Source organism: Aspergillus tubingensis, assembly GCF_013340325.1.
Source record: "Aspergillus tubingensis WU-2223L DNA, scaffold_3, whole genome shotgun sequence".
NCBI lineage: Eukaryota > Fungi > Ascomycota > Eurotiomycetes > Eurotiales > Aspergillaceae > Aspergillus > Aspergillus tubingensis.
The window spans coordinates 633,342-648,883 of record NW_023336277.1 but is presented as its reverse complement, the minus strand read 5'-3'; the positions used below and the strand labels follow the sequence as shown (position 1 = coordinate 648,883).

General features: G+C 50.1%; 5 protein-coding genes across 5 annotated transcripts; 2 read left to right on the top strand and 3 right to left on the bottom strand.

Annotated features, from left to right (window-relative positions):
• Nucleotides 1-1,213: 1,213 nt before the first annotated feature.
• AtWU_01427 (C2H2-type zinc finger protein) lies at nucleotides 1,214-2,265 on the top strand (the record flags this gene model as incomplete). The annotated part of the gene is made up of 2 exons (XM_035496541.1): nucleotides 1,214-1,475; nucleotides 1,550-2,265. The coding sequence occupies 2 exons, from the start codon at nucleotides 1,214-1,216 to the stop codon at nucleotides 2,263-2,265; spliced, it is 978 nt and encodes a 325-aa protein (XP_035352434.1).
• Nucleotides 2,266-3,998: 1,733 nt separating this feature from the next.
• AtWU_01426 (DNA repair ATPase SMC5) lies at nucleotides 3,999-8,367 on the bottom strand (the record flags this gene model as incomplete). The annotated part of the gene is made up of 6 exons (XM_035496540.1): nucleotides 3,999-5,075; nucleotides 5,126-5,253; nucleotides 5,306-5,378; nucleotides 5,437-6,324; nucleotides 6,375-7,286; nucleotides 7,342-8,367. The coding sequence occupies 6 exons, from the start codon at nucleotides 8,365-8,367 to the stop codon at nucleotides 3,999-4,001; spliced, it is 4,104 nt and encodes a 1,367-aa protein (XP_035352433.1).
• A 431-nt stretch (nucleotides 8,368-8,798) lies between these two features.
• AtWU_01425 (uncharacterized protein) lies at nucleotides 8,799-9,198 on the top strand (the record flags this gene model as incomplete). Its single annotated transcript, XM_035496539.1, has 2 exons — nucleotides 8,799-8,912; nucleotides 9,013-9,198. The coding sequence occupies 2 exons, from the start codon at nucleotides 8,799-8,801 to the stop codon at nucleotides 9,196-9,198; spliced, it is 300 nt and encodes a 99-aa protein (XP_035352432.1).
• A 743-nt stretch (nucleotides 9,199-9,941) lies between these two features.
• Nucleotides 9,942-13,403, bottom strand: AtWU_01424 (lipase family protein; the record flags this gene model as incomplete). Its single annotated transcript, XM_035496538.1, has 2 exons — nucleotides 9,942-12,986; nucleotides 13,044-13,403. 2 exons carry the CDS (start codon nucleotides 13,401-13,403, stop codon nucleotides 9,942-9,944), a joined length of 3,405 nt encoding a protein of 1,134 aa, XP_035352431.1.
• A 567-nt stretch (nucleotides 13,404-13,970) lies between these two features.
• Nucleotides 13,971-15,377, bottom strand: AtWU_01423 (lactate 2-monooxygenase; the record flags this gene model as incomplete). The annotated part of the gene is made up of 4 exons (XM_035496537.1): nucleotides 13,971-14,308; nucleotides 14,361-15,003; nucleotides 15,066-15,087; nucleotides 15,169-15,377. The coding sequence occupies 4 exons, from the start codon at nucleotides 15,375-15,377 to the stop codon at nucleotides 13,971-13,973; spliced, it is 1,212 nt and encodes a 403-aa protein (XP_035352430.1).
• Between the last annotated feature and the right edge of the window lie 165 nt (nucleotides 15,378-15,542).

The window sequence follows — 15,542 nt, the reverse complement described above, 5'->3', positions numbered from 1 at the left end:
TTGGATTTTCTAATTTCCCTCTTTTGGAATTCCGAAAGCGGTAAATTAGAAGACAGGGAAATTCAAAAAAGAAAATGGAAAAATTAAAAATAAAAATTCCAAAAAGGAAACGTAAATTACCCGCCAAGAGCAAGACATCGCGTGTGGTGCTCCGTACCGGGGCCACTGCCCATTAATTAAGCTTTGGGACGGAGGTATCAGCCCTTGTGGAAGCGAATCGAGTAAAATAAAATTAAATTAAATAGAGAGAGAGAAAAAAGAAAAAAGAAATGTGGCCACTGCGGGCTCGGGAATATTCAAGACGCGCGCTGGGACTGGAGGGATGAAGGAAGAGAAGAAGAAAAAGAAATTAGTAAAATAATATGAGGATAAACCAAGCCAGAACGGAGGATATCGTACCTGTTCGGCTGTGTGGCAGGAAGAAGGAAGTTAGTAGGTTCATCCCTCTACTAGACGAGATCCTCATCAGACGGGGGGAGAAAAAAAAAGTGTAATTATTTGGGGACCAGCGATTTGCGTCGGATTCGCCCGCTTTCTCTCCCTCCTGTGAGTCTGTTCTGTCTGTCCTGTCTGTATTTTGGCTTGTCTTGTGTCTGGCTGCCTCTTTTTAATTTTTATTTTTTATTTCGCGTCTCTTTTTCTCCCTCTCACACTCTCTTCGGGCTCTCCACCCGTCGGTTGAACCACTACGGCCGGAGTATACTCCCCAGCGGGCAGCTATAATTAAACTGCCTGTCGATTGATCCTCCCTGGATTTTATTTTATTTTATTATTTTATTTTCTGATAAAATAAAATATTCTCTCTATTTTATTTTATTATTTTTCCTGTCAACCTTGCTCCCCACTTTTCGCATATCTCCACTATTCCACACCCTCAATCATCGTCTCTCCTTCTTTTCCCCTCTGCCATCCACGCGCTTTGGTCTATAAACCCCGTTCATATCCTCCTCCATCTCTCCCCCCCTGTTCCCATCAAACCCACCCCCACTTGTACCTTGCCTCCAATTCCATTGGATCCATCTTTCGTTGCCTCTTCACTCGATCTCGCTTTTATATATCATCCCTCGGTAGCCTCCTTCTTGCTTGCTATAAGCTACCTTTTCCTTTCCACTCGGTTTCATCCAACCTTATATACATACATACATATACATCCACCCTCCTCCTCCTCCACCACCACCTCCCTCACCCACCACCACCTACTTCAACACTCAACATGGATCTCGCCAGCCTCATCTCCCACCCGGGACCCGATCCCATCATGAAGTCTAGAGCCTCATACAGCCCTCCCATGACCTCTTACAAGCGGTCCATCGAACAGACTTCCGACTCATACTTCCCCTCCGTCCCGATCTCCTACACCCGCTCCCCGCAGCCTCCTCTCTCCCCGCCTGTTGAGGACCACTCTCCCAAGTGCTCTCTTCCTTCCATCTCTACCTTGCTTGAGGGCGCAGATGGCGCAGCTATGCACGCAGCAAGTATGGCCCCCAATGCTTAGAAAGTTGTCCGGAGAAGACCGAAGGAGTCAAATGCTGACAAGAGATTCCTGCAGAGCGTACTAGAATGACCCCTCCTCTGCAGCGCGACCTTGATTCCCGCCAACAGTCGCAAGCATACGACCTGAAAGCCAACGGCCCCCAAATCGCCCTGCCCCCCACGCCCCCATTGCGCCCTGGGTCTAGCTTCCACAGCGCCGGCCACTCCCCCGCTTCCTCCATCTCTGCTGCCAGCGATGCTGCTGCGCCCAAGCGCTCCGACTCCTACCCTCAAGTGCCCATGGCTCTGCCTAGCCCCTCGGATCGGTCGTCCATCTCCAGCCAGGGTTCCGTTCAGGGTGTCTCCAGCGCTTCCTACGCTTCTCCCGCTCCCAGCGTCTCTTCCTACTCCTCTCCCATTGAGCCTTCGGCCTCCTCCGCCATGTTCTACCAGCGCACGGCGCCTTCCACTTCGGCCGCTCCTCTCCCGACACCGGCAGCACCGCAACAGATTATCTCCCCTGTGAACCCTGCCTGGCAACACCACCACTACTTCCCTCCCTCCAGCACCACACCCTACCAGCAGAACCATGATCGCTATATCTGCCGCACCTGCCACAAGGCCTTCTCGAGACCTTCCAGCCTGCGCATCCACTCTCACAGCCACACGGGCGAGAAGCCCTTCCGCTGCACCCACGCTGGTTGTGGGAAGGCCTTCAGTGTGCGCAGCAACATGAAGCGTCATGAGCGTGGTTGCCACAGTGGTCGGCCCGTCGCAACTGCCATGGTATAAAAAGACCGCCACTGGGTGTCCGGTCACCTTGATGCGCCTCGAAGGCAATCAAGGCAACAAAAAAGCTCGACAAAAAAGCAAGAGCTATACAATCCAAGAAAAAAAGGACCATACCACTCCATCATACCAACCTCCCTGAACCCAGCGACCATCTGCTCTGATTTCTTCTTTGAATGATACCCTTTTGTGCATGTTTTATATTCACTTCTTCTGATCCTCACGCACCCGGGAATCCATGGGACTTGGGTGTGTTGTGATGGGAATCCCCATCTTTTCTTTCTTCACTTCCACCTGTGTATATTTGGATGTCTTCTTCCCTTTTTTATATTTTATTGTCCATGTGAAAAGGAGCAGGCGTCGCTGGTTTTCGGTCTGGGAAATGCAAAGCATCATAAGAGTCGGGAGGAGAATCATTGGGCATGGGATTATATCGGAGTCTCAACTCTGGTTTGAAATTTTTTCTTATTTTCTGTGTTTCCTATATCTTTTTTCCTTTTTTTATTTCCTTATTTTTCCTTGTGTCATCTCATTTCCTTTGTTATGATGTGACATGACCTTGTGAACAAGAGACGTTCCTACTATACGATTATAACAAACGCACAACAGCTTTGTTGTACTCTGGTATGAAGAAACCAAATTAAGAGCATAGACTCGCATTCTAGATGAAGATCAAGCTTCCATTCCACCAAACCCTTACCAAATATAGTATAATACAGCGTAGATGGACATAATCACTTCGTAATCATCGTCTTTATCCATCCCACCACCCCTCCCCTATTCTTTCATACCATAAAGTATAGAAGACCTAACCACCCGTTCTCCTTCGCAACATACGAAGCAGAAAGACACAGGCTCGCTCTTAGTCTTCTTAACTAAACCATCTTATCTTCCATCTTACTTAATCCCATCTTAGATCTTCTCTCCCCCACTTCACCACTCTTTCTTCGCCTCTTGACCTCTTCCAACTCCCCAAGTTCCTTATTACTAGCACCGGAGGGAGAACTCGTCAATGCCTTAACTAGACCATCATGTAAAACAAGTCTGCATACTGCATCCGGACCACTTCCATAACCAAAGTAACCATGAACGAGACAGATCAAATAACTCTCGAAATACTAAGCAACATTAATAAAGATGATATGATATAGAGCGAATCTGTAATTCAGTAATCTCAAATTCAAAGCGATCTATATACTACTCATACTCAATCCATGACTTGCAATGATGGAAGAAAATGTGTAAAACCTGCTATAATTTCCATCCAACACCAACACCACCACCGCCACCGCCACCACCACAACCATTGCCAAATTCCCGACTCGCTAAATGACTAAAACTACCTGCGTATCAATCAATCAATCAATCAATCAATAATATTTGCCTATTCTCCCAAACGGAAAGAAAGGAAAGGAAAAAAAAAAAAAAAAAAAAAAACAAATCGACGCAGCCACTCCGGAAGGAAAGGGAAATAAATAAGGTATCATGACGATCGTAACCAAAAAGAGACACGAGGTATTCCAAATCGGAAGAAAGGAAAAAGAAGACAATTGAAATTGCGAGTAAAGGGGAATATTTCCGGATAGTATGTATTAGAATAGAGAAGAAGAAGGGACAGGGAATTTGGAGAATAGAGAGGAAGGAATGAAGAAAGGGAGGTATCAGGAGTCAAGGATAAGCACTTCATGGCCGTAATCGCAATTTCGTCGTTATTGTGGTGGTTGTAATCAACATCATCAACCATGAACGCTTACGCTACCTGTACTGGCAGCAGGTCCCATGGTCGTCCTCCTCCCTGTCACGGCCTTTCGTTTAGCAATGGCTCCCTTGAAGTCGATCAGGTTGTAGTCTTCGGGCATGTGCTCGCCACTGTAGATGCAGAGGACGCGCATTCCCGGCTTGTAAGCCAACCCGCTAAGTAGCTTGGGTGTGATCAGGAAGTACTGGCCGCCGCCGCCGGTTTCAGATGGGGCGCAGGCTATATCGACCAGACGGCCATGGACCATGCGCTCGTTTCGGGGATCCATACCCTGATTGATTTCGTCGACCACGCGGAAGGGGGATGCGGAGAGAGATTGGAGGGCCATGAGGTAGAAGATGGTACTGACGGCGCGTTCACCACCGGACTGACGGTGCGAGTCCAGCAGGGAAAGGTTTTCGTGTTCGCGGAATTTGACGTGGATTTGAATCGACCATTGGTCGAAGTCGCTGTCACCTGGTTCGCCGTTCGGACCAGTCTCTTCGGCCTTGTCCAGGGTGACTTGGCCGGCGCAGCCGATGCGGGCGAACGAGTCGGAGAAAGCGTCGCTGATGCTTTTGATGATTGAGTCAAGCTTGGGTTCCCAGCGGCCGCGGATTTCATTGATGGCGTGGTTGTAGTCGTCCAGCTTTTTCTGGAAGTCGGCGAGTTTGTCACGCAGCTTGTCGATTTGACGTCCACGTTCTTCGAATTCTTTGATCACGTTACTGTTTCCGCCGTGGGTGAGTTCGAGACGAGCCTTTTCGGAGTCAATGTCGGCCTCGAACTGCTCCATTGTCATATCTTTAATCGTGTGTAATAGTTCCGCTAGGTCGGGCTGTTGTTGGGAAATATTGGCGACCTTCACGGCGTCGTCTTGGAGCTTCTTGACCGTTTTGCCTATGTCTTTGATTTCCTGATTCGCCTCTTTCAATTCATTGTGCTTGGCTTCCAGCGTCTGCCGGTGTTCGACGTTCCGAGCTTTCAAGACTTCTAGGTCTGAGACACCTTCGATGTGCCGCACTTTCAGCTTGATGACTTCTTCATGAAGTTTTTGGAAGTTTTCAACGGCGTTCTATCTTCTATTAGTAACAGGACCCTGGTATCTATGCCCTGTGAACTTACAGCATATTCAATGACGGCCTCTGCCTTGCGGAGGGATGCCTGATCTTGCTCACTACGGAGGTTGGCGACTCGCGTTCTCATCTGCTCGAACATTTTCTGGTTTTCCTTCTGCCTCGCTTCTTGCTGGCCTGTCGGTGTGTTAGAGTACCCAATCTGCGAAGGGTGCGACGTGTCACCTACGTATTCTCTCCGGAATAGCCCTGAATTGTGTTAGAGCTGTCTGCTTTTCTCCCTTCTCCCGCTCAAGCTCGCTCTGCAAGATCTCAGGTTAGCACACAGAAAAAATTCATGACAGCATAAGCTCAACATACCTGCTCTTGTTTGAGTTCAGTGTGTTTATGACCAAGTTGTTCAAGCCTGGCCTTTTCACCATTTATCTGCTCTTGCACCTCCTGCACTTCGCCTTTCAGTGTACGGATCTTCTGCGTGGCTCTTTGTCTCTCTGATGCATCCACTGGTTGTGATGTCCAGAATTTGGCTGGCCTCAGAGGCCTAAGCCGGGAGGAAATTGCGTCGTATTCCCTTCGCCGCATAACCGTATAGTTTAGCCTTCCAGAAACCCAGGAAATTAAGCGACCCGTTTTCAAGCGTTCGAAATCATTGTCTGCCATGTCTGCATGACTAATGGGTATCTGGTGCAGGCCCTTTTCGCTACAGAGCATAGCCAGAACTGGATCTGGTCCACTGAGACAATCCTTCGCCCAGCACTCAAATCCGAATTCGCGGAATTCGTCAGCCTCGGCTGCAGAAGGCTGAAGTCTATCTAGTGGTGTGGAACATGTTCGAATACTAATATCGGTCAACTTCTGTTCGCCGCAGAGTATCCTCTGCAAGGTCCTGAAGTCATTCCGGGTTTGCGTAGTGAAGGCCATGAAGTCCGTGCGCTGCAAGAAGGACTCTACAGCGTCGGCGTACTTTGGGTCTCTGATTGAGCATGTAACCACTGGAGGCCCAAAGACCTCCTTTTCAAACTTGTCTTGGTTTTGTTGGATCCAATGATAGGCGCGAACGGAATCGGCAGAGAGTCGTCCAAGCTTGTTCTCTTGCTGTCCAGCCTGGGATTCCAAGTTTTGTAACTGACGTTCCGCCTGCTTGATCTGATCGGCTTTCACATTCAAGCTTTCGAAAAGTGGTCGTCGGTCGCTTTTAATCTGGGCCGCCTTTTCCTCAATTTCCCTGATTTCTCGTCGTTTTTCTCTCTGTTTCATGGATTAGCAGCAATAGTCAACATCATCCTGCAAAAACTTACTATTTGCTCGTTATACCACTCCACATCGAAGTCGTCTGGTTTCTCATTCAACTGACGCGTGAGCTTGTTTATCGTTTGCTGAATCTTAGTTGCTTCTTGCCTATAGCCTTGCCCGCCCTCTTTTTCGGCATTGATTTCATCGTCAAATCCCTTTATCTCCCGCTCATGTTGTTCAATTGTTCGGCCAGCGTCGGAAGCCGCACGCTCGGCTTCCTCTAGACGACGCGTTTTATACTTGATAACCTCGTCCGTTTCGAGACAGTACTGTTGCTTCGCATTGACGGATCTTAAGGCAGGCTCGAGATCCTCTTTGAGTCGCGCTAGTTCGCGTTCGATTCTTTTAACTTCCCTTCTCATATTATTATACCTCTCGTGTCCCTGTTTATACTGCAGAACAGGTCGGGCCATCTCCAACATCTCGATTTTTCTCTTAATCTGAGCCCTTTGGCGCATCCGCTCAACGTCGGCTCTTTGCATTTCTTGCCGATCCTCAAGGTTCGTTAAAGTGTCACGGTCGCCTTGGTTGTCCGCTTGCAGCTTCTTTTGCTCCGCTCTCAGACGCTTCAGGTTCTCATGCCATTCGATCATTTCCTCGCCAGCGGCGGCTCTTTGGGTCGAATTGAGCAACTCTATTGGTGTCAGAGCTGCGAATTCGGCGACTTTATCCTGGGGAAGGAATTGGCAGAGGTTATCAATCTGGATAGAGAATGATTGTGCTAGCTTCAGCACCTGGGAGCGGGAGGCCTGTTTTCCGTTGATCGTGAACGTGCTTTTATTGCCGTCACGCTTGATGGTTCTAGAAACGACAGGATTGTGACGAGAACCCGGCTTTCCAGCCAGCTCGATCTCAATCGTAGCTTCTCTACAGCCATGCTTCACAAACTCTCCCGTGTCTTTTGCACGTCCGAGATGCTAGATGAAAACCTGTTAGGAGAAGTGCCATACTGTATACGAAAGGTTACTGTACCTGTGGTCCCCATCCTAAACCAAGACATATCGCGCAAACAAGGGTACTCTTTCCGGTACCATTCGGACCGATAACCATGTTCAGCTTTGGACCAGGGAAGAATTCCGCAGACGTGTAGGTTACGAAGTCCGTCACTCTAATACGCACAATAGCACCTGGCTTATACGCTTCCTGCGGCCCTCCATTAAGCAGACCACTCTGCGATAAAGTCGATTCCGTCCCTGCAGTCTGAGTGCTGGGGTGCTTGCTAGACCCGGACCCTGCTGCATTTGACGCGGCGTACTCATCGGTGTCATGGTCAGCGCTCTCTGATTCTGCAGTATCGCTATCTTGATCATCGTCAGTACCCTCCCGAGCAATCCTCTTCTGGGCGGTTCCATTCTGCGAAGCATTCCGGCTTGTTGCTGATTTCGGCGTTGCGGCTTTAGCGCTGCTCTTCTTCGAAAGCTCAGAGGTCGACTTCGAAGGACGGTTCACTTCGGTGTTATCTTCGGCGTTTTCAGACTCTTCAGAAGCTTCATCGTTCCCTTCTTGTGGTACATCGCCCAGAGTTTCTACCTCCTCTGCAGCTCCCGCTTGGGCCTCGTTATCGTCCAGGGCGCCGTCCTTCGCGGACTCGTAGTTGCCATCGGCCGTCTCTTCGGATGCTTCCCTTTCCTCGTCCTGGCTGGTCGTAGAGCCCTCCTGATCGCTCAATTTCTCATCGCCCAACCCGTCCTCCACTTCCTCCTGTAGCTCCTCATCCTGGATGTCCTGGCCGTCATCCGAGCCCTCCCCCAGTTCCTCTGATGCCCGACCCCCAAAATCCTGTCCCTCCACCTCCTCTTCAACCTCTACCATTTCGTCTTCCTCATCAGGCTCCTCAGTACTCAATCGTAGCCGTTTACTATCGCCCGAGCGATGCGATGACGTGCGCGAACCCCTCATCGGCCCAGAGGAAGCTCTCTCACTAACACTACTCACATCGTCACCATCGTCGTCATCAGACCGGCGTCGTCGGCGAGGGATCGACCCCCGAGAAGACATGTTGAATAGATCGAGTCGCGCAACAACGCATACACTTTAGTTCACCAGCGCATCGACATTGGTGGTGGATGAGGATACTTCGGAAAGGATGAACGGGGCCTGGTAGAAGGCAATACAAGTGAGCGGGGTCCTGAATGAAACCCCAGTAATTGAATAGATAAAGAACAACCCGAAGCGTAGTATAAAGGATATCAAATCCAAAAAGTAAACGCGGCTCACGCGTGATTTGACGCGATGAGCGGGACAAAGGGAAAGACACTCAATCTAACCTCTTTTGGGCTAGGCGGGGATTGGTGGCAGTTTCAAGTGGTCCGCCGCGGAGCTTCGGAGTTGCTTGCAACTTTCTTTGTTGCTATTTCGATCTCCAGAAAGGCCAAGTCTTGGGCAGTTGTTCTTTTTGGTCTCCTTTTCTCTTTTTGACGTTACCATTCATGGCTTCGAATCAGAAGGTTCGCCGCATTGTCCTTACGGGCGCTGTCACGGTCATTACGATTGCTGGTTCGCTTTATGGCGCTGGCATTAAGACCGGGCAACAGGTTACTCAGGTACTATTATTCTCTAATCATTACATTCAGCGGCTATTGGCTATAATTCCTGGTCCGCATGGGGTATTACAAGCGCTAAAACGGTGATTATGGTATATAGCAAGCCCAAAAAACCCAAGAAGTTACCATTGACGACCGAATCGACGGCCTCCGAAGCATGCGACAGAATCTGGTATCGAAGAAGGAGCTCGTCGAGAAGCAGCTCCGCGACTTGGACGTGAAGATCGAGGAAAGGAAGCTGAAGAATATGGATGGGCCGAAGAGGGAGCCACCGAACTATAAGTAAAAAGGGGAATTCTTCGAGAAGTTCAGGAGTACAGCAAGCAGGTAGGTGGTTCATGAAGCCGGGCTGTCAGGATATCATTCTAGATGCTCATTGTGGTGTTGGTAGAGGACGCCAATCTACACAGCCTCTTTGTCAGAAAGCCGCTTTGAGCCTTTGATCCCTCTGCGCTACTTGGCTCTGCTATGTCGTGGCGGTAATGCAGCCTGCTAGCACTCCTTTGCCAAGGCACAGAGCCCGCTCTTCCAAGGCTGCATACTTGCGTCCGAAGGACCAATTAGTGTGGGATCTTCGCTTCCTCGTGTCCCGCTGCGCTTTGCGACGGTAGACGATGAGCTTCTAGCAGAGCTGTGCAGAAGCGGTTGGGAGGAGTGTTCATAATGCTCACAACCGTCGCCCATCTCCTACATGGCGCGAATAGTTTGTGGTATGTTTGGTCGCTTGCACACCAAATACTGGACGAACCTAAAGTGGCTCAATGGCCTCACGGTGGTTTTTTTCACGCCAAAACTTCTTTCTACCGTCTACGAAGTAACACACCCAGTACTATGAGTACTAAGCTTGGGTCATCAATGCCACCAACAGTACACCGGCACGACCGGTCAGGTGCAGGTGAATAGAGCCGAAAGAGATCTATGAATTTATATGATATCTCATCCCAAGTGCCAGTAAATCGCGCTATATTCCAATATATACACCAATAAAAAAACCGCTAATCCAGATGAGCAAATATTCAAGCGAAAGTATCAACTGTCCAAGATACCTCGCGCAAGAGCAGCGAGACTCGCTTCGTATCTCGCCGGATTATGGTCACTGAACATGCCCGAGCCGAACTTTAATTCTCCGAATAATGCTTCTGTATCCCGAATGAACTTCAGTTGCACTCTTGTTGCGGGCCGACCTAGCAATGGATAGCCATCCTTGTCCATATCGGCAGTAAAAGCATTCCGCTGGAGGACACGCATTGTCTCAACCACGAATACCTCTCCCGGCGGCATCAGCTTTGGAGCACGCATTTCGTCTCTGAGCATCTTCAAAGTATCCCAGGCCCAAGCATCTTCCCCAACGTCATTCCCGGCATGTGTAAGGATAGGCGGTTCGTTGACGTAGAATTTGTTGACTATACTCTGCCTCAGGCCCTCCCAGACCCGGAACCGTACGTGAGACTTAGCATTAGAGACATCGCTTTTGAATGCTAGGGACGCCGTATGCATATCATGCAAGATGCCTAGTGAGAGGCTAGGCACCACATCTTGGCCGTTGACAATCGTCGTTATCAGGCCGCGCGTCGCACGGCGCAAGAAGGGAGACATAGTCGAGGGAGGGCCGTACGCATAGACATGTATAGGCCTTCCAGGAGGAAGGGAAAGGGCAGCGCTGCAGTTACCCTCATTGTCTCCAGTCAGACGTAAATTTCCTTTGGCAGACTGGTAGGAAGTAGTAGTGAACGATGTTCCAGAACTGTCGTTATTCGGCTCTGAGATCATTGTTGCTAGGAGTGCAGCGACGCCCCCTCCCAGTGAGTGACCGCAGAACACCACACCATAATCCGGAAATTCCTCCAAAGCCGCCCGAATCGTCATCATAACTCGGCTGCTTCCACCCATCAATAGCCGCTTTGCAGAGGCATGCATGCCCTTGTGGACTTTCCAACTTCTACCTTGCCATTCGAGATCATCGTAATCACAGGTCATGTCTGTGAGGATGTCTTCAAAGCCCCATGTCCCTCTCAGAGTAAGAACTACCGCCTTAGACTCATGATCCACAAAAAGGTAATGGACTAGAGGAAAACCACTCTCTGTCTCTCCGGCAGCATTAGTCCCACCTGCAGGGTCCACATAGGATGATAACAAGATTGTAGAAGCTGGTAGGCCTGCATGGTCCGAGAACTCGCTATGCTCAGGACTGTATGATTCTTGGTAAGGAAGAACCTGCGTGGTCCGTGGGATACCCATAACTTTGAGTGCACTCGAACCATAAGAAGCTGAAGAGAAGCGACAGAAACGTCTGATGTTGTGCACAAAGTGCTTTTCCGGAAAGATGCCCGGGACGGTACCGTCCCGGTTGAGCGCACGGATAGTTTCTATGTCGTCGTATGCACTTTTTCGCGCACGGTGAGCCAATATCAGGGATGTTTCAGAGCCCGCGGTTGCTAAAGAATAGAGGCTCGGGGAGAATGAGCCCGACTGCCGGTAGAAGACAGGTGACCCCGGCCGAGAATCGTCGTTGAGGGATATTGCCACATCACTTTCTGACCTAGTCAAGGACATAGAGCTGCTGCTACGTACGTGAGCCCTCCTTGGAGTTGGCGTTCCCGGTCGTAGGTCCAAAGGTTGTCGAGTATAAGCATCCGTCTGTGCCATGAATGACTCGTTATTCTTCTCATATATCGTGTAGTTGTCTGTTCTGGAACTTCTTCCGTGCTTAGTATCGTGGGATGGGCATGACGTGGGAGTCGGGGCGGATTTCACTCGGTGTCCTTGCAATGGTATCCTCGGTAAGCCTCTATTTGCCACGGATGCTGAAGACCCGCGGTTGTGTGGTACCGGCGAGTTGTCGAGCTTCTTCGTGGGATTGGATTGTTTTGAGATTTTTCCGCGCTGAGGTAGGTTCTCTGACGAAGAAGGCGTCTTTGACTTTTCGACAACCAATCCGGCGAACTTACCAGTATCTTTCTTGCTCGATGGTATAGGCTTCGTCTTCGGCGTGAGCTTCGACAGTGAGGCTTTCTCATGAGAGTCTCTAGACGGTTTATTTGCTTGCTTCTTCGGGGAGATGAGTTGCGGTTTCCTTACACCGGGCTCAACACCCACGTGTCTGTCTGCGCAAAGCATGCCATGCAATGAGTTGTCGGCATTCAACATCTCATCCCCGGTGTTCCCTAGTATTTGACGCTCGCTTAAGTCCTCCACATCATTGTCAACACGATTCACTGCGGAGTCAGACCTGGAAGGTCGCACATCGGAGCTTCGGGTACTATTGAAAGCTGTGCGAAATACCACAGTATGTTTAGGAACCTGTGACCCGTTTGTGTGCCTGTGATCAAGCTCATCACCGAAGGTCTCCTTGACAATTGTTGTGCCTGGTGGTGGGGAAATTTCTGCAGTGGCGTCATCGTAGACTTCCACTGTAATCGTACGTGCCGTGACCAGGTCCGTCCTGATAGACGCACGGCAACCCTGGGGCAGTTGCTTCATAATGTATAAGCGGATGTCTTCGTCTGACACTTGATGTTGATCTCCCGGGGGAAGCGAGAGGTACGGGACTTCGTCGGGATCGATTGTACTTGCAGGTCTCCGTACAGCATCGAAAACCTCTTCATCATTTCCAGGCGATATGAATGACGAGCGATTCATATTATCGTGTGGCTGATCATAAGAAATAGTCGCCATTTCTAGTTGGTGTGAACCGACAACATCTGCCCTCAGCCCATTATCCAATATAACAACATCCCAGACTGTTTCCTCCCCATTGTTTGCGCGGAGGTGTCGTTGCGTGTTTGTCCTTCCCCAGCGTTGCAAGAGTGCAAACCCAACACAGCCAACAAGGAGATCGCCCACACCAATCTTGTCGGCACCAAGGTCGGTATGCGGACTCCTAAATTCCCTCCTAATGAGGGTAATGATGGCAGCAATCGCCCTGGACGACTCCGTAGAGCCAAGGATAGCGTCGAGGGTAGACAAAAGAGATTGAGACATGTTGGCAGCAGAAGAGAGTGTGGTAGAGGAAAGATGGAATGAAGCAGCTGCAAAGAATGACGCAGACGTGACTGTCTTGTGCAAAGTGGCCAACTAAGTCCTCGGTTAGCCTTCAGAAGATGCAGGATTAGAATTCGGACGAACACTCACGCTTCGTTCTAGTAGCGACTCTGCTTCTGCCTTGCCATGCTCTCCGCTGGTCCTGATGGCGACATCACGTCCAGCTCGAGTCAGTATGCCTTCGATCATAGCTCTACTGAGTTCAAGCCCCGTTAACGTTGTCGCTTTCGCACTATCAAGTGCTAGACCTCCGACAAACGTTCCCAGGCGAAGAGAGAGCGAAGTTGACTGCGTCATGAACGACACCATGGACGCCAGGGGACGAGGAAGGAGAGGTAAGCCCGAAGTGGCAGGAACATGAGCGGCGCCATTGTCACGGAGGACTTCTAGTTGCGTTTGTTCTTCGACATCCTGCTTCTTCGCCCTCCCGAAACCAAAAATTCTAGACATCTCGGGGCCTCAAGTATTGGTTGAGACTGTCTTGGTTTCCATTAGGCGGATGTTGTGCAGCCATGAGGCACTGGTCTCAAGTCGGAGACATGAACAGAGGTGCAGATACAGATTCGAAGAATATTGGCCGATAAGAGATGCCTGGCCAGATCAGCGGTTGAACGTAGCAGTCGAAGACTGGTTCCTGCAGTGGTTGACCGGCAGACAGAACTGTAGATCAGTAGCCGGTGGCGACGAATAAGCAACCACTCATTAGGGGCTGCGGTTGAGAACCGGCATGTGATTTTGCGGGATCGCCCCAACAAAACTTGGGTCGTCGGCTTCATCTTCGGGCAGAACCCACCCCTACGCGACTAACTCATGACGGACACTGGTAGTGTTCCTTCCCCCTCTGTGGGGAGAACGCGACGCGAAATCAGTTATCGCGAAGCAAGTATACAAGTAGTATCAAGATTTGGTGCTACCCCACAGGCTCCAGTTTTCCCCTCATTCCTTCCCCAAACTCCGTCATCTGATCTTTCCCTTAATTGGGCATCTTCACGTTGCCGGCCAATAATATGTTACATGTCACAACATTGCCTTCCCATCTCCAGGGTACACAACCTTCCTGATCTTGTCGCGGGTGCACTCGGCCACGGTACATATCCCTGACAGACTCATGGTCTGCCAGAGATCCGCCAGAAGCCCCTTCATCACGGCTTCGGCCCCGTTCTTTCCATCGATTGCCAACCCATAGATCACCGGCCTGCCAACCAAGACAGCATCCGCTCCCAGACAAAGCGCTTTGATGATATCTGCTCCAGTGCGAACCCCTGAATCAAAAAGAATAGTCATCTTGCCACCAACAGCATCAACTATCTCGGGAAGAACTTCCAGTGAGCCGATCGCACCATCAACCTGTCGACCTGTATACATGTAATTAGAAAGAATCTTCGCTGGAGAGCGACTGTCACATACCTCCATGATTTGAAACAACGATACCGTCACATCCCGCCTCAAGGGCAAGCTTCGCATCATCCACATGCTGAATGCCCTTGAGTACAATTGGACCATCCCAATTCTTTCGCAAGAATGCAATTTGCTCCCACGCATGCGGCTGACCATAGAATACTTGGGAAATCCATGACTTGGATGCCCCCACAATGTCCTCTTCCACTGTCGAACCGGACTCTTTCTCAAATTTCGAGCGGAACACGGGATCCGTGAAACCAAGTGTGTTGCCGACGCCCCGTATGAACGGAACGTAGGCATTGTCCAGGTCCGCTGGTCGCCAAGCGAGCGACCAAGTGTCTAGCGTAACTACCAGGACGGAGAACCCATTGTCTTTGGCGCGTTTCAGCAATGATAGCGTAATATCATCGTCTCGCGGCCAGTAGAGTTGGAACCATCTTTTACCGTCTCCGTTTGCCTGCCCGACCTCTTCAATCGAGCTGCTACTTGCGGTGCTGAGGATATACGGGATCCCGACATTCCCGCAAGCTTCTGCAAGGCCAGACTCCTTATCATCATGGAAAATAGACTGGACGCCGACCGGCGCCATAAGAAGAGGAGTTGGATATTGCTGGCCAAAAAGGTTTACCGCAAGGTTCTGATCATTCATCTACGCGGACACAACCATTGGTCAGCGCTGGGACTTGGAGGAACCGACTGAACTCTACTAACCGGCTTCAGCATCCTCGGGATTCTTTTCATATCGTCAAACGTTATGCGCGTCAGTCTCCCGAAATCTACGTAGCAATATCAACACGGGATCGAATCAACTTACAGCTTCCATTGTCGAAAAGCCAGCCGATTGCTATCCATTGTAGCCTTCTCCCCAGCACCGCCAGCCACATAATTGAAGCTACGCTCGCCTAGGGCCTTCTTTGCCTGTTCTTCAAGTAAGCGAGGGTCGGTGGTGACATTGGGCAAGACGCCCGTCAATGCTCCTCTGCCATAGATCTCTGTCTGATAGTCGCCGTAGTTTTCCGACATATTGCGCGTAAAAGTAGATGATATTTCTTTCCAAATCCGAAATTGATTACTGGGATAAACAGATGCTGACAGCAGAAGGAGCCCCCTCACGGATAGCGTTGTACCTCATGCAGCCGGCACGTGAACCAGCCATGCCTCGGGATCCTGATCATTACCCAATACGGT